Raw genomic sequence first — 24,741 nt, 5'->3', positions numbered from 1 at the left:
CAGGTAAAGAGGCTAACTATTCATGTTTAATAGTAAATGTAAGGCCTTGAGTAAAACTATTAATCAAATGTATGTTAAAAATCAGTTAGCACAACATATAACATAGATTAATTTACTGCTAGAATAAGTCACAGAAATATTCTAAAGCAGCTGTTCTATACAATTTTTACTCATTTTGAGATCCAACACCATTGCACCACAACCGTATTTTAAGCATCACATATTTTTATTAACTTCCCATCAACTCTTAGATTCTAAAATTGTGGCAAGAGCCAAAAAGGTTGATTTTAACAAGAGCAGCAAACAAAAACCCTTCACTTTTTTGTCATCTTTAATTTTATGTCACTCAATAATCATATATTAAGCTCCTGTTGTGTACCTTTCTCCCTGTGCAAAACAGCTCTTGACATAAGAAGCCAAATAGAAAGTACACATTTGGGCCAGTCAAGTATTAAGTATTATTCAGAACATAGAACATAATTAATGAAAGCAAGAATTGTTCAATGGTGATGTCTGGATTGCTTATGCTCCTTGAAAAAGTGGGGAGGCATGGTGGGTCAAAGACTACAATAGTAGATGTGCAGAGAAGAGTAATGAAATACATTGTTTTATTTGCCAACTCCTTCAGGAGACCTCTCTCAGGGAGGACCTTCTGATCTCTTTTATGCATTCTGCTCTTAGGCTGTATGAGTTAGATTTTTAAATTTCTTAATGCATTTGGAAAAAATAATGTATATGTTATGAACGTAAAAACTACTTTTTTGCTTCCTTGGGTTAACTTATTATAAAGAACACACTATGCTTATACTTTGCGATCTGTTTTTCTAGATGGGTAATATCATATGTTGAAGTTTCTAATATTTCAGTAATTAAATGGAGCTGTATTATTGGTAGGAACATTTTCTTTCACATTTTGGAAAATTTTTTATAATAATATAACAATAATAATATATAATAATATAGTAATAAATTCCTAGCCCCTGACACCACACTATAAAGATAATTAATTTTCAGAAATATAATACCTAACAAGGTATTAACATGTGGCATGTTGTCTATTCTATGTGTTTGATTTAACAAATTAACAAAATCAAAACATGATTTGAAATTAGATGGCCATTAGAAAATCAATTCTATTAAAAGAGCAGGCTTGATAGGCAGAATTAGTATTCTTCAACAGAAAAAAAACTAGAAACATAACTTAATGCTTTTCATTAGAATATTGGGAAAGCTAGGTGGTGCAGTGAATAGAGGGCTGGGCCTGGAGTCAGGAAGACCTGAATTTAAATCCAGCCTCAGACACTTATTGACTCTGTGGTACTGGACAAGTCACTTAACACTGTTTGCCTCAGTTTCCTCATCTGTAAAATGAGCTGGAGAAGAAAATAGCAAACCACTCCAGTGTCTTTGGCAAGAAAACCCCAAATGGGATCACAAAGAGTTGGACACGAGAACAACAAAGATGATGTGTTAAGGACACAACATGAAATTAATGAAAATCTTGGGCAAATCAAAGAGGTTTTCTGTAAAGGCAAGACACTAATGAAAGGGATGCAGTCTTTAATCAGTGTAACTATGTAGAGCTGTTAAAAGGCCCCTTGGGAGCCTTTCATGCCATTCAAGAAGGTCATGCCAAATAAATTTTTGGCAACTGTTTTGGAAAGGTGCATGTAATTAGGCATCAAGGGTCATGTTTTATTGTGAAAGAAACAGTGTTTGGTTATAGTCTTATATAATGCTTTTCTGAAATCAGCATCATTGTTGGAAAAGGAATTTGCTTATAGCACCTTGTAATAATTCATTTCAAAGCCAGTTTACTAATTACTCATCCACAGGAAACCTTTAAAATGACTTATAATAAGAAATTGCCAAAGAAATCAGATCAGTTTCAACCCAAGCAGCCTAAGGGATTTAAAAAATAAAAGAGTTTATGCTTCTATCTATTTTCTGTTTTACATAACACTTCAAATTCCCTAATGGGATACTGTGCCACTTGTGTATGATCTAAGTATCTTTATAGAGTGCTGAGGATTTCCCCTTTCACATCCAGATGATACTCTTGCAATATGTTATTACATTTGCTTATACCAGAAAATTTCGTAGTTACTGGGTAGAGACTGAATTGGCTAGGTAGTCTGAATTGGCTCGTGGAAAAAGTGGTGTTTTTTTTTTTTTTTTTTTTGGCAGTCGTTCAAGATCAAAGGGTCAGCAATATTGTTGAAGACCATGCCAAGGGCTGTTGTACTGAAAACACAATCAATATAACGATAAAGGCAGAGTGACTTCCCTACACAGTTCAGTACAGAGGTGACCACTTCCTAAGCAAACCAAATACAGTTTGCCCTCATATTGGGGGGCCTGAGATTTGAGAGAGAAAATAAAGAAGGCCACTTAAGGATAATTACTTTATAGTGGTAAGAATGTGTAGTGGAAGCAGAGAAAATGGGACTAGATCCCCAAAGTTTGTGTACTTTTACATTTGGATTGGCTGCAGATGATAATATAATTGTTTAATATTAGTATAAAAATCATATTCTGAATTTTTCATGGTGAAACATCAGAAGAACCTCTCCCTTTACCATTTGTCCAGATATTCTCTGCTGTAATTGTAGTAGGCACTTAAATTTTGGTGCTACACTTGTACATTCTGGCCATGTCTTCTTTCAGAAATTAACATGAATGTTGTAAGGGAAGAGTGGCTACAAAAATAAAAAATAAGTAAATGTGCTTAGGAGCTTTCATCAGAGGAAAAAAAAACTTGAAGCCACAAATTAATATGGCAGTGGGATTATTTATGTATTTATTTGTCAATCAGTCAACAAGCATTTGTTAAATTCTTTTCCCATGCCAGGTGTATTTGACTATGTACTAAATGATAGTAAATTTAAAGAAAAGAAAAATAAACAGTCCCTGCCCTTAAGGAGCTCATATTCTAATAGTGAAAACAAACCTGAAAAATATTTAGGTACATACAAAATATATACAGGTAAATTACAGTTAATCTTATAGGGAAAGGCATCACAAGCTGGGGGTACAAGGGACCTTTTCCTATAGAGAGTGGTATTTGGATGGAGTCTTAAAATTTTTCTTCTATATTTAAACATTCTTTCTATATTAAAATTTGAGTTCCAAATTCTCTCCTTTCCTTTTACAACTTCCTACCTTACTGAGAAGACAAGCAAAATGACATCAATTAATTATACATGTGAAATCATGTGAAACATTTCCATATTAGTTACATTACAAAAAATAAATAAAGCAAGGAAATTATACTTCAGTTTGCATTCGGAGTTCATCAGTTCTCTCTGTGGAGATATATAATATTTTTTCATCATGAGTCATTTGGAATTGTCTCTGATCATTGTATTGATCAGAATAACCAAATCTTTTACACTTGATCTTGATTACAACATTGCTTTTACTGTGCACAATGATCTCCTGTTTCTTCTCTCTTCACTTAAAATCAGTTCCCATCTCTCTTGCCATGTTTTTTTTCCCCCTAAAACTACTGTCCTTGACATTTCTTATAGCATAATAGCAATTCATCAAAATCATATGCCACATCTTGTTTAGCCATTCCCTGATTGATGAGCATCCCCTCAACATCCAATTATTTGCTACCACAAAAAGAGCGGCTTTAATAACTTTTGTACGCATAGGTCCTTTTCCTTTTCCTTTGATCTCTTTTGGGTATAAAGCTAGTAGTGGTATTGCTAAGTCAAAGATTAGTCCTTTGAGCATAGTTCCAAATTGTTCTCTAGAATGGTTGGATCAGTTCACAACTCTATCACCAGTTTATTAGCGTACCTATTTTTCCTCATCCCCTCCAGCATTTGTCATTTCTAATAGGTGTGAAGTGGAACCTCAAGAGTTGTTTGAATTTGCATTTCTCTAATCAGTAGTGATTTGGAGCATTTTTTCACGTGACTATGGATAGTTTTGATTTTTTTTCTTTTGAAAACTGCCTTCGTACTCTGACCATTTATCAATTTGGGAATGGCTTTCATTTTTATAAGTTTAATTCAGTTCCATATATATTTGAGAAATGAGGCCTTGATTAGAGAAACTTACTGTAAAATTTTTTGATATTATTTCAGTCTTTGGTATCTTTTAGTAAAATGTAGTTTTCCTAATTATCTCTTTTAATTAGGTCTGTTTTTGCTTTTGCTTTGTCTGAGATCATGATTGAGATTCCTGCCCTTTTTTACTTCAGCTGAAGCATAGTAGATTTTTCTCCAGTCCTTTATTTTAACTCTTCTGTTTCAAGTGTGTCTCTTGTACACAACATATTATTGGAATCTGGTTTATAATCCATTCTGCTATCTGCTTCCATTTTATGGGTTAGCGTATTCCATTCACATTCATAGTTAGGATTACTAATTATATTTCCCTTTATCATATTTTCTTTTGTTTATCTATTTCTCTCTCCTTTTATCCTATCCCTTCTCAAAAGTCAGTTTTGATTCTGACCACTGCTTCCTTTAGTCTGCTCTCCCTTTTATCAAACCCTGCGTTCTTTCTCTCCCCCCCACAATATCTCTTATCCCCTTACTCTCCTACTTCCCTACTGAGTAAGATAGACTTCTCTATATTGTGTGTGTGTGTGTGTGTGTGTGTGTGTGTGTGTGTGTGTGTATACTTCCCTCTTTGAACCAATTCCAATGAGAGTGAGGTTCAAGCATTGCCCACCATGCCCATCCCACTTCTCCCTCCACTATAAAAACTCTTCTTTGTGTGCCTCTTTTAGGTGAGATCCCCTTTTACCTCTCCCAGCTTCTTGCAGTGGATCCCTCTTTCTCACCCCTACGTTTTTGGAGGGGGAGGGGGGATCATCCCAACATAATCAAATCACATTCGTGTCCTCCGTCTATGTAGACTCCTTCTTACTGCCCTAATAATGATAAAAGTTCTTAGGAGTTACGTGTATAATATTCCCATATAGGAATGTAAACAGTTTAACTTAATTGAGTCTCTTATCCTTCATGTTTACCTTTTTATGCTTCTCTTGAGTCTCGTGTTTGAATGCCATATAGTCTATTCAGTTCTGGTCTTTCCATTAGGAATGCTTGAAAGTCCTCTGTTTCATTAAATATCCATTTCTTCCCCCTGAAGTATTAGTCTCAGCTTTGATGGGTAGGTGATTCTTGGTTATAATCCCAGCTCCTTTGCCTTTCAAAATATCATATTCAAAATATGATATTAAAGAAGCCCTTAGCTTCTTTAAGTGGAAGCTGCTAAATCTTATGTGATCCTGACCTGGCTCTACAATATTTTAATTGTTTCTGACTGCTTTCAATATTTTCTCCTTGACCTGGGAGCTCTGGAATTTGGCTATAATATTCCTGGGAATTTTCATTTTGGGATCTCTTTCAGAAGGAGAATGGCATTTTCTTTCAATTTGTATTTTACCCTTTGGATCTGCAATATCAGGATGGTTTTCCTTGATAATTTATTGAAAGATGACATCTAGGCTCTTTTTTTTTTATTATGGCTTTCAGGTATTCCAATAATTTCTTAAATTATTTCTTCTCAGTCTATTTTCCAAGTCACTTGCTTTTCCAATGAGATATTTCACATTTTCCCCCTATTTTTTTTTCATTCTTTTGACTTTATTTTATTGTTTCTTTATGTCTCATGGAGTCATTATCTTCCATTTGCCCAATTCTAATTTTTAAAGAATTATTTTCTTGAGTGACTTTTGCATTTTCTTTTCCATTTTGCCAATTCTGTTAAAATTCTTTTCTTCAGTTATTTTTGTACCTTCTTTTTCATTTGTCCTATTCTGCTTCCCCCCCACCCTCTCTGCGTTTTCAGGAGTTCTTTTCTTCAGTGAATTTTTGTGTCTCTTTTAACAAGCTGTTAATTCTCTTTTCATAGTCTTCTTGCATCACTCCCTGCCTAATTTTTTTTCTCTACCACTCATCTCTTTCTTTAACTCTTCTAGGAATTCTTATTTGGCCTTGGGCCCAATTAGTATTTGTCTTTATGACTTTGTAGCTGTTTTCACACTTTTGAGTTTATGTCTTGCTTTTCTCTGCCAGTGTAGTAGCTTTTTTTGGTCAAGTTCTTTTTTTGTTGTTTGCTCATTTTCTTGCCTATTTCTCGACCTTATACTTTATGTTGGGCTCTTCTCAACTTGGGGTGGAGAGTCACCATGCCAAACTTCATGCTTTTTCATGCTGTTGTTTTCAGAGCTTGCTATGGGCATTTACAAATTTTTTGTACTTCTAAGTTGTAATCAGGTTATGGGTGTGGTCACTCCTCTCCTGGTCTGTGCTCTGGTCTTTTCCCAGGAAGGTCCCCTTGCTCCATTGTAGCTATAAGCACTAATATTTCTCTTGACCCTGGAACGGTGACCAGGAGGTTCCCTGCTATACTGAAGCCATAAGCACTATAGTGCTCCTTTCTGCCTTGCAACTGAGACTGGGACCCCTACTCTTTAGTGGCTTATCACAAGTGTTACTCTTCACCTTGGAACTGCAACCCAGAACTGCTTATGGGCAATAGAGTTGCTGCTCATTGCCAGCTACACCCAGTGCCAGCAAAGGGTCCTCTGTAATCTATTTCTGACCAGTTGTCTGACCCCTTTACCATCTCTGGACTAAGCTCCCAAAGCTGTTGTTGGTGTTGATGCTGCTGTTGTTGCTGCCTCTAGGGCCCACCCCTGGTGCTCAGGGCCTGCCCCAACTCTGGTGTCATAGATCTCTCCTTTGGCCCTTCTAAGTTGTCTCACCCTGACTTTTCTTTTTGGCTCTGCCACTCAAAAATTTTATTTGTGACATTATTTTAAAGTTGTTTGGAGAGGAATGTTGGGAGAGCTCAGCTGAGTCTCATCCTGTACTCAGTCTTCTTGACTGCCTTTTGCAGCTGAGTCTTGAAGAAAACTAAGTAAACTATGAAGTGGAGGTGAGGAGAGAGTGAGAGCATTGTAGGTATGAGGAGTTGACTCAGGATGCCAGGAATTGGATTTGAGGAAGGGAGAATACTAGGCATGGAGAATACACAGTGAAAATGCCTGAAGTTGGGTATTAGAATGTTTTGTATGGGCAACAGCAAAGAGTATCAGTTGAGAATCAGTTGAAATAACAATCACGTTATTTTCCTGTGAGGTTTATTTGAAAAAATATATATGTGTACATATATTTGTATACATACATAGATACACACACACACATTCTTACCTTTATAAAAATGATGGACATAGGGTCTTGGAAGTGTGTTTTAAATTGTTTTCTTAAGGTAGTTTTTGAGAGCTCTGGAGCAAACAGTTGAGCAACCAGCCTACTAAGCAGATAAAATATTTAATTTTTTAGTATTTATATTTAATAAGCATCTACTAGAGTAATGTGAGTGTTTTGAGTTTGTGGTGTTTCTTGTATCTAAGGATTTAAATTCTCAAGGAGGATTGTTACAAACTTTAATTTTTTTAAATTTTCTTCCATATAAATGTATTTCTTGAAGTCAATACATTCGGTATTATTTAAAATAAGCAACTGTCTTCTTGTGCCACTGATGGTCCTAAGCAGCATTCCCCTACCCCTCAAAATTAATTTAAACTACCCAGAATTTATGATAGCATTTGTTAACTTGATAGTGTTAAAGTATTACACACATGTACTAAGCTGGGATCACTATGCAACAGCATATGAAATCCAAATATTTTAGGGAAGTAACAAATATTACTTAACTTTCGAAATTCATAGAGTACCACGTCTATGTGAATAACTAGGTCCTAGATGGATATGTTAGGTAATTACAGTGATTTTTAGAGTTAATAAAAAGAAAAGTCTAATTCATTCTTCTATAGGAATATTAGGGAAATTATTAACTGGTAATTCATAAGTCTAATGATTACATATGTATGGATTTAAAATTGCAGTTTTATATATACATTCTCTTTTTTATTAGGATCATAAGATTTATTTTTAAAGAAATATTTTATTTTTCCCCAGTTACATGTATGTAAAGATAATTTTTAACATTTCATTTTCTTTTCTTTTCTGAAGGCAATCAGGGTTAAGTAACTTGCCCATTGTCAAACAGTAAGTTTCTGAGGCCAAATTTGAACTCGGATCCACCTGACTCCAGGACTGGTGCTCTATCTGCTGCGCCACTTAGCTGCTCCAGCATTTGTTTAAAAATTTTTTTTGAGTTCCAAATTTTCTGTGTTCTTCCCTCCCATCCCCCCTCCTTGTGATAGTAAACAACTTGGTATAGGTTACACATGTTCAATAAAACATATCTCTCTTTAGTGATGCTTTGAGATATTAAGGATCATTAGCCAAAAAAAGTAGGAACACTATCAAGTTATGTCTTCCATTCTTGTAATTCCATTAATAGAGATACAGAAGTTAGATTTAGTTAATAGACCTTCTGTCTCTGAATCTTGTTAGGGTTTTTATATGCCTTAAGCTATTGTATGATGTTTTCTTTTTTTCTTTATATCTTCACTTATTTTTTCATTTTCCATGGTAATTGGGGAAAGGAAGATATGAATCATATAAGTAAGTTGGATAACCTTTTCTTAGTCTCTATCCTTCTTGACCTCTGGGTAGCTCCTGATAGTTTTGATATTCTCCCTTCCCATCTCTCATTCCACACCCACCTACCCCCATCCTAACCATTCTCTCTGCCCCTGGCTCTTATGAAATTGCTTTCTTCCAGTTCTCTCTATATCTTTCTGACTACTCCCTCTCATTCTTCTTTCTTGAATCATCGCCTTTGTACTTCCTCCTTATCATGAGCAATCTTGGACCCTCTTTCTTCTTTCTTTACATCTTTTAATGATCTAATTAGCTCTCATGGGTTCAATTATAATCTCTTTGAGGTTGACTCCTAAATCTATGTATACAATCTTAATATCTCTTCTCATTTCCAGTCCCAAATCACTAAAAGTCTTCTGCTGTAGGACATGTGGATGTCCCATGTGCATCTCAAATTCAACATTTTCCCATTAGAACTAATCTTACCCTGTTAGACTGACCCCTATACCAAACTTTTCTACTTCTTTTGAGGGTACTACCATCCTTCCAGTCACTCAGGTTCACAACTGTGAATCAGTTTTTGACTCCTAATTCTCTCTCATTCTACTTGCCTGTTTCTCATATCCAACCTCTTCTTTTCACTGATATAACCACCACCCTGTTTCCATTCTTTATCGCTGTTTGTCTGGCCTGATAGCCTCTTAATTTATTTCTTTGGTTGTAGTCTTTTTTTCCCTGTATAATCCTTTCACATAGTTGTGGACTGCCTTGGGAGATAGAGGATTTGTCATCAAGAAAGATCTTTAAGCAAAGGCTGAATGACACTTTTTGGGAACATTGTGAGAGGCTATTCTCATTCAGGTATAGACTAGATGGCTATGGAGATTCCTTTCAGTTTTGAAATTCTGAGGTTCTATTAGGGAAAGAAAGATCTATCTTTGAATAACCATGATAGAAGTCAGTATGAGGTAAGTGCAAAGAGTGGTTGGTACAAAGTATTGTAGCAATTCAGAGAAAGGAAAGATCACTTTCAGCTGGAATGTTGAGGGAATGCTTCATAGCAGAGGTGTCATTGTGGCTGGACTTTGAAGAATGAATTGGGTTTGACACTTTTATTTATTTATTGTTTTAAAGTTTGCAAAGCACTTTACAAATATCTCCTTTTATCCCTCACAACTACCCTGGGAGATAGGTGCAATTATTATCTTAATTGTATGGATGAGGAAACTGAGGCAGACAGAAGTTAAGTAACTTCTCCAGAGTCATACAGCTAGCGCAGAGGTTCTCAAACTTGTTTGTCCTACTGCCCTCTTTCCAAAAAAAAAAATTTACTCAGTGCCCCCCTGGAAATCTACTTTCTTTAACCCTTTTATTAGGCTGGTTGCTCAGCTGTTTGCTCCAGAGCTTTCAAAAATATAAAATATTTTTTTTAAATGATGCATTTTAAATTAAATAATTTATTGTGAATTTGTAGTTTTTTTTTTACTGCATTGAAATTTTGATGATGTAATATTGTGTTTTGTAAACCATATAATAGTTTATTTTTAAAAAGTCATTACATGCACATATTCTTGCTGATGCATGCTGGACTTCCTGACTATGTGCGACACGCTTGCTTACCAACACTTGCTTGTTAAGACCTGTTGGCAGGCTTGACCACTGATTGGTTGTAACTTGCATTTTGTGTGTATATTTGGAAAATAATGTAATCACTGTGACTTAACTCTGTTATGCAACAGATGAAACATGTATGAACGATTTTTCAAAATTCTCTTATCTTCTCTTCCTTCCTTGTGCTTACACTGCCCTTTTACTTTTATTCAATGACCCCAAATGCACCTGAGGCTACTACTACCCCCCTGGATCGTTCCGGTGCCCCCAGGAAGCAGTATCACCCACTTTGGCAACCTCTGAGCTAGTGTCTAATGTCATATATGACTTACGGTCTTCCTAACTCTAGATGTAGTTCTCAATCATGTGTACCATGTAGCTGCCTATTTAAGTTTAGTGCAATTGCTACAGTAGAAATGATGTTAGAAATATATGTGGACATGGGGAGAACAAGGCATTTCAGATAGAAGTAAAGGGCTGGTTTTGAATGTGGGACAGTTTAGTTTGGCTGAGGGATAGAGTATATGTAGGTCAGTAACAGCTACAACCACCGTAACAGTAGTAATAATTGCATGTAGTGCTTTGAGCTTTGCAAAGTGCTTTACTTATATTAGCTTCTTTAATCCTCAAAACAGTCCTTGGAAATAGGTGCTATTATTATCCTTATGGAAAAATACAAATTAATGGATCCAAAGGGAAATCATAGGATCATAAGATCAAGTCCATCCCCCTTATTTTACCAATGAGGAAATTGAGAAACAGGTTATCTTATTTGCCCAAGGTCACACAGCCAGTGATTGTGGCAGGATTTGAAGTTGGGTCTTCTTGTGTTTTAGCCCAGCATTCTATGCATTGTATCACTTGGCCCAGATGTTAGTAATCTCAAATGATAGATTGAGGAGCTTGTACTTTATTTTGAAGGAAATGTGAATTCATTGAAGGTTTTAAATGGGGCAAGTGATCATGCCAACAGAAGTTACACTTTAGGAAGATTCTTCTTATGAGGAATGTATAGGATAAATCGGAATATGGAGATCAAAGCAGAGAACCATACAGACTGTCTTAGTAGCCCTGCCATGACATCATGATGCCTAAACTAGGTTGTGATAGAATGGAAAGGTTGAGATGGAATATAGCACAGTGGTTGGCCAAATATGGTCTGAGGGCCAGATGCAGCCTGCCGTCTGTTGTTCTGCAGCCTTAGCTAAGAATGATTTTTACATTTTAAAATAAAGTTTTATTGCATTAAACAATATAAGAAAATTCTTAGCTCACAGGCCATATACTGTCCTCACTGTCCTCACTGTGCTCCTCACACTGCAATGGATTTAGCCCCCTGGCAATAGTTTACCAACCCTTGGATTAGAGAGACATTTTGAAAGAAGAATTATCGGGATTTGGTAGTTGTTGATTCATCTTGAAAGGAGCTTCAGAAGATTCTTTGGTTTTGAGCCTAGGTAACTGAGAGGACTGTGGTATTATTAGTAAAAGTCTGTAGGAGATAGTTTTTGAAGGAAGACAAGGAACTTGACTTTTAGGTTAATAGTGAGACATCTGAGTGAAAACATATATCAGACAATTGAAATTAAGGGTATAGAATATCCAGGACGATATTAGACAGTGGTCAAGAATCAAATTTGTATATCTAGCATGTTCATTAAATAGGATTTAGGACATCTTATATCGATCACTTATCTTGTCAACTGGTTGCTTGCTATCTGTATTTATTTTGTTTGTTTTTTTAATCAAGAGTGGCTGAAGATTATTCAGTTTACAAGGATGTTGTTTTGGATGTTTTATGGTCAGAAATCCATGTCTCAAAATAAATTATACCATTTAAAATCAATTTTGCTTGAGTGTCACTCTTTTTTGTAATGTTATAGAAAATGGAATTTCTGTGCGTACAATAATGCAGTGTGGTTGATAAATTATTTTGGCAGCATTTGTAGAGAAAACATTCTTTTTCTTTTGCCCTTGTACGAAAATGACAATATTTGTTATTTGTAGATGGAAAAAAGAATTATTAGACATTCCTGTTGTGATAAGTGTTTTGCATCAAAATAAATTGATACTGTGTAGATAAATTATGAAGGCTTGTCTTAATGTGCTGAAAATATGTTCTAACAACCATGTGATAAAATGAAAAACTGAACAAAATGTGTACTCAGATGAATGATTCTCTGTATGAATAATGGTGCAAATGGATTATCAAAGTGTGAAGTGATTTAAAACAAAGCATATTTGGGTTTTTATTGAATCTTAATTGTAGGCTCATGTATTATGTGAGCGAAGTTAAAAGAAAATTGGCCAACCAAATTTTTGGAGTCCAGTGTTGTAGGACATACATTATACCATAATTTATTTTTCACATAAAAGCTGCTGTTCATTTCTTCAGCATTAACATGTGTGCTTTCCTCATGTAGGAGAATATATAAAAAACTGGAGGCCAAGATACTTCCTTTTGAAGACAGATGGCTCATTCATAGGATATAAGGAGAAACCTCAAGATGTGGATTTACCTTATCCCCTTAACAACTTTTCAGTGGCAAGTAAGTTAATTACATTTGTGTACTCATTCTTATATTTTTGTTGTTTGTATGACCTTATACATTGAATGCCATATAATATATAATGAGAATATAAAATACTTGGTTTGTGTTTTATAGCAGCATAAAATTTCCTTATCACTGTTGGTAGTCTAAATGAATATTACTTAATATTCTGAAGTAAATTTTCATATGAATTTGAATCTTATAGTTGGGGAATAGATGTACTTAAAATAAGTGGGAGCAAAGACTTCTGAACTTAGGTATTAAATTTCTGATAAAATATTGGTGATCTCAACAAATTCATATCTTCATATACTTTTTTATTGACTATAATAGGAGAAACATTTTAAATTAGAAAATATAGAAATTTCATACATACATTCCTGTTTTCTCTTAATTTTCTAATCATTATCTCTTAAATTACTTATAATTTAAAAGTATTTGGAAAATGTTAGCCAGATTGTAAAGTGGCACAAAACCAAACTAAGGGATTATTTGCTCAGATAATCAAGCTATCAGCTCTTAAGACTGTTTGAATTTATTGATTAATCATTCAGAGTCTCTCTGTACTTATGTAATAATGAAGCATATTTTCACTTATCCTGTGTTAATTTTTTTAAATTAAAAACATTTAAAGGCTAAATTGTATTTAGTGAGTTATGAAAAAATAAGCATTGCAAGATCATCCTTATTGACATCAGTAGTGTATTTCCATATATTAGCTACATTTGGAAAAGAAATGAGAACTCTGAACTGTGGAACAAGAAAACAACACAAACCATTATCAGTATATAGAAACTCTCCCTCCCCATCCCCTCATTTTCTGGTTTTTTTTTTTTTTGTTATTTGTAAATTAACGGGTTTTTTTTTTTTGTTCACCTTAGATTAGATTGGAGATCTCTGAGATATATAAAGCTAAGGAAATGCTTATGAATCATGGATTCATTAAATAACTTGTATGGTGTAGTTGCCTTTTTCAAAAACTTTCTAAGTGTATTATTAGGATCTCACTGTGTATTTAAATCTTTTAAAAAACATTGATGCCAGATGGATGCGGCATTTTAAAAAATGACATCCTTCTCTCTTCTTATCAAAAATTTCCAAGACCTATTTTATTCAGTCATAGAATCATAAAATATAAGAGCTAGAGGGGAGTTTAGAGAACACCTATCAAGTCCACATCCTCCTTTTGCAGATGAGTAAACTAAGGTCCATTAATATGAAGGTACTAGCCACAGGGTACAGATAAGTAGCAATAGAGATATAAAACCTGGGTTTCCTGACTCCCAGTTCAGTGCTACTTATACTATAATGTGCCTCTATTCCAAAAATATAAACTTTTTCTCAGAAGAAAGTACTTCCTATCCCTGATAGTCAGAGAAATATTGTTTGTTTTATTTAATGACCTATATATTTTTTCTTAGATCTGTAGTTATTTGCTAATAATTCAAACATCTAAGAAATGCTTTCATGGTATAGTGGAAAGATACTGAACTTGAGTTAAAGGACTTGAATTTGAATTCTGGCTTTGCCGTGTTATTTGTTTGACCAAACAAGTCACCTAATCTCTCAGGGCCTCGATTTCTTTATCTGCAATATTAGGGGGTTAGAGTAAATGATCCTTTTAAGATCCCTTGCAGCCTTAGATCTATATTCCTTTGCTATATTATATTCAACCTGAATGCATTGTCTTAGTCTCTATATCTTAATGACACTTGCAATTGGTTTGTTTGAAACAATTTATAAAAATTTAGTAAGGCAGAACTCCTTTATCCTTTGATCAAAATGCAGCATTTTTTTGACCTTATGAAATTTCACACCCGAACAAGTTTTAAAGACATACTGTATGTCATAGTCTGCCAACATCTGTTCCAACACTTCCACTGGCAGAGTCTGAAATAAAATACTGCACTCTTGGGGAGAAATCCTTTTTAGTGACTGACAGTCAACCCATCCATGAAATAAATATTAGCCTACATCTGTAAGTCTTTCTATAACTGATATGTTGGAAGTAGCTAGCTCAACTGACTTGGTAAAGTGGTATGAATTCATTTTCTCTTTGTAAAATAATTCTTCAGTTTTTAGACATGTTATTACCATGAAATGGAAGCTAATCTAAGTATTCTACGTGGTTTGTCTACATGATTTTCAACTTTAATGCAAAATGATGTGTAGTACATGCTTTAATAATACAATTAAATTAATGAAGGATGAAATTACTCCATTGTACAAGAGACTTTTTTTAACAATGTCTTTTTCCATGCTAAGTCCTATTGCTATTCTTAGAAATAATTTTATTCTATCTTTCTGGATATTTGAGTATCATATTTCAAATATTCATTTTTATGAGGAGAGATTGATTTTATATTTAAAGAATGAAGTTTTTTTGAATTTAAGAAGAAAAAACACAATCACCTTCACTAATACACGCACAATTTATACCCCACACACCAGTAATCAACATAATAAGAGAGGGAAAAAAGAAGAAAAAAAAATGTGAAGAACAAAAGCCAAAGATAGGGTTTTCTTTCTTCCTTTCAAAGGACCAGTCATCCAATCATATTAGTAGTCCATATGGAGGGTGATGCCAAATCTTTGTAGTTCATAGTGGATCTCCTAATGGAAGATGGTGAAGATGTACCAGAGCAACACCAAGAACATTAAAGCTATAGCACAGATGGTGACCCTTCTGTTACAGTCACTGAGAGATTTCTTCTCCCAATGTGAGGTGCTAGTGATAACCAGGAATAGCTTCAGAACTTCAAAGTCAACACAGGGCTACTTTTGGCACAGTCAACAATTTATCATTGAATCAGGATCATCTGTAGTAAAGTAGCTAAGAGGTCATAAGCCTCTTACATGTAATCAGTTAAGTTGATACTGAAGTTCTCCCTGTACTGCTACCTACTCAACATTTCTTGCACAGTTGCCAAAGCCTTGCCCCCTCGAAGAGTCGTATCAGAGGAGTGATACAAAATCTTTGTCCCCTTAGAGGCCTCTGTGGATGAACTGTACCCTTCTTCCACAGGGGCTAAATAAGGACTCTGTAAGTACATATATGGGCAGCTAAGCGGCTCAGTGGATAGAATGCCAGACCTGGCATCAGGAAGACTCATCTTCTTGAGTTCAGATATGGCCTCAGACACTCAGTAGCTGTGTGAACCTGAGTAAGACACTTAACCCACTTTGCCTTGGTTTCCTCATCTGTAAAATGAACTGGAGAAGGAAATGGCAAACCATTCCAGCATCTTTGCCAAGAAAACTCCAAATGGGGACATAAAGAGTCAGACACAACTGAAACAACAACAACAAGTACATATATAAGCTATGCTGAATAAATGTGTAAGGGGCTAAGTAAGGTTGGTCTGTCACCTGCGTCCTTGGACTCAAAAGTACTACCACCTTAACTAAGGGATCCTCTTTATTTCAAGTAAATACACACCCACCATAGTCATAGAGTGATAGTTTGACCTCCTTTATTCTGTTAGAAAGTGAGACATATCCCAACAATACTACCTTTTGGTCACTCAAGTCTTTTCTGGGAATACATTGTGTGAACAATTCCAGAGGCAAAGAAGCCTACTAGTTGAGGGAGAAGCCAAGCTATTTCTCCATTGTACACAGAACTCTTGGAGGGGGTAAGCATTTTGGGGCCAAGGCATCTCTGTGCTGAGTTTGGAAACCTCTTGCCGTGAGATGAGAGAGTGACATTTTCAAGTTAGGGACAGGCTGAGGGTCTCAGATTAGGTGGGCACATGGCATAGACCAGCATAAGGAGGCCAAGTAGGGCAGGAATAGTTGCCTTGTCCTTGGTGGGGATCATATCATCTTGTTCCCAATACAATACCAATCTCTAAAATTACAAAGTTCCTGAGAGGGTTAGCCTGAACTATGTCCAAAACTTACCAGGTAATCCTCCTGGAGACTGGATCCCAGAAACCATCTGTAGTAAAGTAGCTAAGAGGTCATAAGCCTTTTACATGTAATCAATTAAGTTGATACTGAAGTTCTCCCTGTACTACCTACTCAGCATTTCTAGCACAGTTGCCAAAGCCTTGCCCCCTCTGATTTGTCACAGATACAGTTTCTGGGAGGTTGGAATCTAATTTTGTCAGTCAGATACATAACAATGCAACTCATGATTAGTAAGTGTTAATTAACCTCTTGCCCCAAGATGGGATAGTGTTATCTTGCTAGTTGGGGACAAGTTGAGGACTGTGTTGGCTTTGTCCATAGCTAGAGGTATCATTTGATTTTGTGCCCATCACAACAGTAATCTCTAAAATATTTGAAAGTTCCCAGAGGTCCCCTTTACAATTTGCACAGGAGTCCTCATCTACTTTCTGCTTCTTTATTAAAACTGCTTTTCCTAAAATATCAGTTTTCAAAAAATTTTTTTTTTTAAGTTAGAGGTAGGGTGCAGTGGTTTTGTAATTTCATTGCTTTAGGGAGAGGAAAATTCTTCTACCAATGCAAATCGGTACCTGCTCTGCAACTTATAGTCTTAATGAGTTACTTGGAACACTGAGAGGTTAAGTGATTTTCCCAGGGGCATATAACCAGAGGCAGGACATAAATATAAGTCTTCAATCATCAATCAATCAAGAAGTATTTATTAAGCACTTCTTTTATATACCTAGACACTGTGCCAGGTGATGTAGATACACAGATAAAAAATGAAACAGTATCTACTTTGAAGGAGCATATATCCTAGTTGGGGGAACATACATATATAAGTACATATATAAGCAAATACTTAATAAATGTATAAAGGTAGAATCTCATTCTTTATCCCACCCATTTAAAAACTTTGTTAAGTTAGAACACTTCTTATTTGTATTAATTAACCACAAGGGTCTGTACTACTTTTCCTCTTCATCTTCCTCCACTCAATCAAAGCTAAATCATAGTGTGAAAGACTTGTTCACATCCTAAGGAGTTGATATAAAAGGAAGGAGCTATATCAAATCCAGATAGAGATTCTCAGAGTTTGGATTACTGAGGTTGGAGCAAACATGACCTTCCAGATTGCTTTTGAAGAGGAAAAGTAGGACTGAACTTTGTCAGAGAAGGGAGATATCAAGGAGCACGAGCAGCTCTACAGGCTTCTTGGAGTAGATGATGCAGAATGAGGAAAGTCCTCAGAAAGGGTTAGCTCTTTTCCTCAGCTTCTCCCAGTGCTTGTCTATAGACAAACTATAGACTATAATTTGCTGTTTCATTACCTAGATGTTTCTAGTAAACTAAATTTGCTTCAACCACAGAGAGGCCAGGGGTTAACAGAGATAGATATAAATGTAAAGTTAAGCAGAAAGTCTAAATGTTAGGAATTTTAACTGGGAGTTCTGAGTGAGTAAGACTGAACTCAGAACTTTTGTTTAAAATAAACTTCTGAAAGCTGATTGGGAGGGAACCAAGTGCACCTTAAGGACATTATATTGCCTTTCAGGCTTACAATGAATTCATTATTTTAAAGGGGGATTAAAATATGAAGAATAAATAGTAGATAGTTAAAATCATTCTAAGATTTTAGTTTTAGGATACAAGCAACTGGGAAGATTAGGAAAGGCTTCATATAGAGGGTAAGGTGTAAGTGTGTGAAGAAAGAGAGGAATCTGTGGAGCAAAACTAAGCAGGGTTTGCATTTTAGGAATGAGGGATGACAAATGCAAAGACAGGAGGTGGAATGACATGTATGAGGAACAGAGAGAAGGCTGATTTGGATGATTGCAGAGTGTAGGAGAACTAATGTATACTGAGTCTAGAAAGATAGGTGGAGACAGAGTTCTAAAAGGAATTAAAAACTAAGCAGGGGAGTTTATATTTTATCTTAGAAACAGTAGGGAGCAACTAGATTTTATTATGTAGGAGTGGAACATGGTCAGTTCTATACTTAAGGAATATTAGTTCTTTTAAAGAATTTCCTCTTCCAGCTTCCTGGATGATCTCCCAGCTGGAATGTGGAGAACCTCCATTACAAAGAGGAGTAGCCATCCCTATCACCTCAGGCCTTCCATCTTCTGCTGTGCAATTTCCTGCCTAATCTTCAGTCTTCAGAGGGAAGAGGAGTAGTGAAATGGGGCCTCCCATCTGACCATTTGCCTTCCATCTCATGTTCTAAGGGCTTTTTAAACTTTTTCCAATCCCAACGCCTTCAGTGCTTCTTAAATTTGGGTTGTAACCCACATCCAGCCTCCTCTAAGAAGAGTGGTGCCTTCTACTCGATGAACATTCTCACCTGTCATACTCTACACATGACAATGGTTCTTTACCATTGTAGGTCATTATCGTAACTCCATTTCCCATTGCCTACCATCTCATTACTTATTCCTGTCCCCCCTAACCTTCCCATTCTAAAGTTCCAACCAAATGCCACTCGTTCCTTCCCCTGTGCCCAAGCAACAAACTTCCCTTCATCCTAAATCTTTTCATCTCCCATGTCTTCCATCTTTTAGTTCTTACTGAAATGTGGCTCTCCACAGTGACACAGCCTTACTGGCCACCCTTTCTAGCACTAGCTGCATATTTGTTTATTTGCCTCAGCTCACTGGTCAAGGGAAAGGAGTTGAACTATTCCTTGTTCCCCATTGCTACCTCCAGATTTTCCCCCTATCCATGTCATTCACTAATCTCTTCTCCTTTGAGGTTCATGCCATTTGTATCTCTCACTGAATCAGAATTCTGGTAGCTGTTGTCTACAGACTTGCAAGTCACTCCCCTTCCTTCCTCCACAATGATTTCAGTACGTGACTCAAAATTTTTCTATTATTCCTAACTCCTGCCCTTATATTTAGGGACTTTAACATACATATTGACTCTTTCTCAAACATCCTTATCATTCAGTTCCTTAACCTATTCACTTCTCATTACCCACTCTTCCACACCACCTCAGCTATACAGTTTGGCATTCAAAGAGTTTTATAACCCAGTGCTCCCCTACCTTTCCAGTCATACATGTTCTAGTCCAAGGAATGTAATCTTACACCTAATTCTCCACCGTGTAGTCTTTGATGCAATCACATTGGCCTTCTCAGAGTTCCAAGAACAAGACACTCCATCTCTCAGTTGCTGGTATTTTCTCTTGCTGTCCCATATACTTTTTCTTCCTCTTCATCTTTGCCTCTTGGTTACCTTGGTTACTTCCCAGTTAAAATCCCATCTTCTTCAGGAAGCTTTTCCCAGCCTGTGGATGACTTGCTCCGAATTTAGCTAGACTTTACCTTATACAGCAGGTATAAGTCCATCAATCTTTGTTTCTACCATCTTTTTTTTTAAATTAATTAATTAATTTTTAGTTTTCAACATTCATTTCTACAAAATTTTGAGTTTCAGATTTTCTCCCCATCTCTCCCCTCCCCCCATGCCAAGTCGGCGTGCATTCTGAATATTCCTTCCCCTAATCTGCCCTGCCTTCTATCACCACCCCTTCTCTTATTCCCTTCCCCTTCTATTTTCCTGTAGGGCAGGATAGATTTCTATACCCCAATCCCTGTATATCTTATTTCCAAGTTGCATGTAAAAGCAATTTTTAACATTTGTTTTTAAAACTTTGGGTTCCATATTCTCTCCCTTCCTCCCTGTCCACCCACCCTCATTGAGAAAGCGAGCAACTTAATACAGGTTATACATTGTAGTCATGCAAAATACCTCCATAATAGACATGTTATGAAAAACTAACTATATTTCCTTTCATCCTATCCCACCCTCCATTTATTCTATTCTCTCCTTTGACCCTGTCCCTCTTCAAAAGTGTTTGCTTGTGATTATTCTCTCCCACTCTGCCATTATTTCTTGAAGTTACTTCCTCACCCCTCACTTCTTTCCATTCACATAGCCAGCACCCTAGTTCACACCCTCACCTGGATTATTACAACAGTCTTTTATCTGGTCTTCCTTCTTTGAGTTTTCCTACTACAATCCATCCTCCATGTAGCTAATATGATTTTTTTTTTAAAGCGTTCATTTAAAAACATTTTTTGAGTTCCAAATTCTTTTCCTCTTACCAGCCTCTCCCCATCCATTGAAAGGCAAGTAGTATGATAACTATCATACAGGTGATGTCATATAAAACATTTCCATATTAATAACTGATATGATCAGTGCAAATCTGACCATGTCTCTCCCCTATTTAATAAACTCCAGGGCTCTCTGTTGTTTATTGGATCAAAGAGAAATTCTTCTTTTTGGTATTTAAGGCCCTTCACAAGTTGACCTCAATCTATCTTTTTAGTCTTAGTTCTCTTTGAAGGCTTAGTTTTCTCCAAGGCCCAAGTGCCACTTTATATATGAAGCCTTACCTCTCCCTTCCCCCCAATTATTTTGTGTCTTTTATATACATACTTATACTTGTACATATATTCTCCTCAGGTAACCTTCTAAAGAGCAGGGACTCTTTCACTTTGTCGTTGTATCCTTAGGGCGTACTGTAGTAGGCTGTTAAAAGAGCTTGACCATTGAACTCTACTTAGTGTTCTGTTCTAGCTCTGTAGCACCTTATAGAACTTATACTCCACTGGCATAGTACTGGGGAACCCTGCACTACCTCTGTGCGAAGAAGAGGCACTGGCTAGGGTTGCACTAGAGGATATTGCTAGTAATTTCATATAATTTGACAAATATTAAATAAGGACCAACTCCACAGGGAGAACATAGGCCTATATCTCAAGAGGCTTGGAGATTTCAGAGGAAATGAAGAGTAATCCTTATAAATAGGGAATAGTACATAATCAAGCAGAGAGGGCTGGTGAAAAAATGAAAAACAGAAGGAGAAAAGAGAGGTTGCCTGTTTCAAAGTTTTATGGAGTACATTGCTCCTTTATTATAATAATGTTTCTGAACTATAATAAGGTCTTTCATTACAAGTTCAGCCTTTCTCATTCATTTGTTTTGTGCCTTGCTTCCTCTTTTACTAATTGCCTGCACAATAGCTTTTCAGCTAGGAAGTTTGTGTCATTTTTGACCAATTTGTTATTGTCTTTCTCTTTTCCCTGAATGCCCTAGAATCTATTACTATGGGTGTATTTTTAGAATTTAAAAAAAAGTGGCAGAGCTTATTGAGAGATGCCAGAACAGTTCATAGGATTTGAATCACCCGACTACCGTTAATCATTTCTTGTGAAAAGTTATCAATTAAAGTTTTCATTTGTGGAATGTGTTCCTGTTTGGTTTATTAAGAATTAAATATCCGAAGTAGACTATTGACAATCCTATGTTAAAAAAGTATTTTTCACCATTTCTTTAAGTTCATCAGTACATCTCCTAGTGGTCTTAGTTATATTCTTTTCCTTAGTTCTACATGTGGATTTTAAAGAATACAGATAAATTATATTGTTAGACAGTTAGCAAGGTTAGCAGGAACCTATGGAACTCAAAGGAGAATTCCTTTGTAAAAAATCCAGGTAGCTATCAAAACTTACATAGCCCATTTCATAATTGCCCAACAGACATTCCTTATTTCCTGCTTGACTTCAAGATTTCTTTTGGTCATGCGATACCAAATACCAAATATCTACCTCTCTATACATTGTTACTTTCTATAAAGAGATCACGAACCTCTGTCATACCATAACAATTTATCCAACATAACTTCCTCATCGTTAGTGGTTCATTTTAATAAAAATTCAATTTAGCTTTTAATGGTAATATAAACAAGGCATAAATTGTTAATTTAAGGAGGCAAAGTTTATTGTTCAATATTATGAAAGTCACTATATCCAACTTAAGTGCCTCAGTGTTGTGTCGAGGTGACTTTGGACCTGGAATGCAATGTCAGTGTATGCCAATCTCAGGTAGACCCTATGAAGCTTAAAAGGGTTTCAAGCATGGACTCAGTGACGGGTCCTCACTGGCAACTAGCATAGCTTTGTCAGATGGATTCATCACCAGATGGGTTACATGGTGATGCATTTTTCAATCACAGGACTCTCAAAAATTATCTAGTAAGTCACAGGAAATCGTAGTCTACATCAGTAGAGGAAGTACTTATACCAGTTTGATACTCATTTCCCTATAGATAGCTTTGATTTCTTTGTCTGAAAACTGCCTGTTCATTTCCTTTGACCATTCTTCAATTGGGGAATTAGAATTTCCAAAACAAAAATTCTTGTTTCTTATAAGTTTGACTCAGTTCTCTACATATTTGTGAAATGAAGCCTCAGTTTTCTGTTTTCCTTCTAATCTTGGCCTCATTGGTTTTGTTTGTGCCAAAGCCTTTCATTTAATGCAAAGAAATTATCTATTTTCTAGCCCACAGTCCTCTATCATATTTGGTCATTTTTTCTTCCCTTATTCATAGATCTGAGAGATGAAATATTCTGTACTTCCCTAATTTGCTTATGGTGTCACCATTTATGTCCAAATCATGTATCCATTTTGATACTGTCTTGGTAAACTGTGTGAGATATTGGTCTATACCTAGTTTCTGCCAAATTGTTTTCCAGTTTTCCCAGTAATTTTTGTCAAATAATGAGTTCTTGTTCCAAAAGCTTAGATCTTTGGGTTTATCAAATACTAGGTTACTATTGTCATTTACTACTGTGTGTTATGTACCTAATCTATTCCATTGATTCACCACCCTATGTCTTGGCCAATAACAGATTGTTTTGATGATCACCACTTTGTAATACAGTTTGAGATCTGGTACTGGTAGGCCACCTTTGTTCATATCTATATATATATGTTTTATCTATTCTCTTGATATTCTTGACCTTTTGTTCTTCCAGATGAATTTTGTTACTATTTTTTTCTAGCTCTATAAAATAATTTTTTTTGGCACTTTGATTGGTATGGCACTAAATAAGAAAATTAATTTAGTTAGAATTGCCACTTTAATTATATTGGCTCAGCCTGTCCATAAGCAATTAATATTTTTCTAATTGTTAGAGCTGAATGTATTTGTTTGAAGTGTTTTGTAATTGTGTTCATGTAGTTCCTGGGTTTGTCTTGGCAGTTAGACTCCCAAGTATTTTATATTGTCTACAGTTATTTTAAATGGAATTTCTCTTTCTGTCTCTTGCTGTTGGCCTTTGTTGGTCATATAAAGGAACACTGATGATTTATGTGGGTTTCTTTTATATCCTGCATCTTTGCTGAGGTTGTTAACTATTTCAATTCGTATTTTAATTTATTCTCTAGGATTCTCCAGGTATATCATCATATTCTCTACAAAGAATGCTAGTTTTGTTTCCTTATTGCCTATTCAAATTCCTTCAATTTCTTCTCTTATTGCTATAGCTAGTATTTTTAGTACAGTATTGAATAATGGTGGTGATAATGGGCATCCTTACTTCACTGCTGATCTTATTTGGAAAGCTTCTAGCTTATCACCATTACAGTTAGTATTTGTGGATGGTTTTCAATAGATACTACTTATCATTTTAAGGAAAACTCCATTGATTTTTATGCTTTCTTATGTTTTTAATAGGAAAGAGTGTTATATTCTGTGAAAACTTTTTCTGCATATATTCAGATAATCATATGATTTTTGTTGGTTTTGTTATTGATATAGTCAATTATGCTGATTATTTTCTTCATACTGAATCAGTCCTGCATTTCTGGCATAAATCCCACTTGTTCATAGTTCATGATCTTTTTTGATAGGTTACTGTAATCTCCTTGTTAGTATTTTATTTAAATTTTTTTGCATCAGCATTCATTAGGGAAATCGGTCTGTAGTTTGTTTCCTAGTTTTCCTCTTCATGGTTTAGATATGAGCACCACATTTGTATTGTAAAAGGAATTTGGTGTGAGATTCCTTCTTTGTTTCTTTTTCCAAATAACTTATATAGTGTTATAATTAATTGTTCTTTCAATGTTTGGTAGAATTTACTTGTGAATCCATCTGATCCTTGGGATTTTTTTCTTAGGGAGCTCATTGGTGGCCTATTCAATTTCTTTTTCTAAGATGGGGTTATTTAAGTATTCAATTTCCTCTTCTTTTAATCTCTGTAATTTATGATTTTATAAGTATTCATTCATTTCACTTTAAAATTGTTAGATTTATTGGCATATATTTAGGCAAAATAACTTCTAATAATTTCTCAAATTTCTGCATTAGTGGTGAGTTCATCCTTTTCATTTTTGATACTGGTAATTTGGTT

General features: G+C 35.5%; 1 protein-coding gene across 2 annotated transcripts in view; it reads left to right on the top strand.

The window, feature by feature from the left end:
* Positions 1-24,741, top strand: part of LOC114049642 (RAC-gamma serine/threonine-protein kinase) — a 362,981-nt gene that overhangs the window by 161,901 nt on the left and 176,339 nt on the right. For both annotated transcript variants that reach the window (XM_027870916.1, XM_027870917.1), the window contains one exon: positions 12,518-12,643. In XM_027870916.1, the coding sequence (XP_027726717.1) occupies positions 12,518-12,643 (126 nt within the window). The remainder of the gene's footprint in view (positions 1-12,517; positions 12,644-24,741) is intronic.

The sequence above is a fragment of the Vombatus ursinus genome, unplaced genomic scaffold (assembly GCF_900497805.2).
Source record: "Vombatus ursinus unplaced genomic scaffold, bare-nosed wombat genome assembly UNPS02014798.1, whole genome shotgun sequence".
NCBI classification, from domain to species: Eukaryota; Metazoa; Chordata; class Mammalia; order Diprotodontia; family Vombatidae; genus Vombatus; species Vombatus ursinus.
The sequence above is the reverse complement of the archived record's forward strand: the minus strand, read 5'-3'. Positions and strand labels throughout refer to the sequence as shown.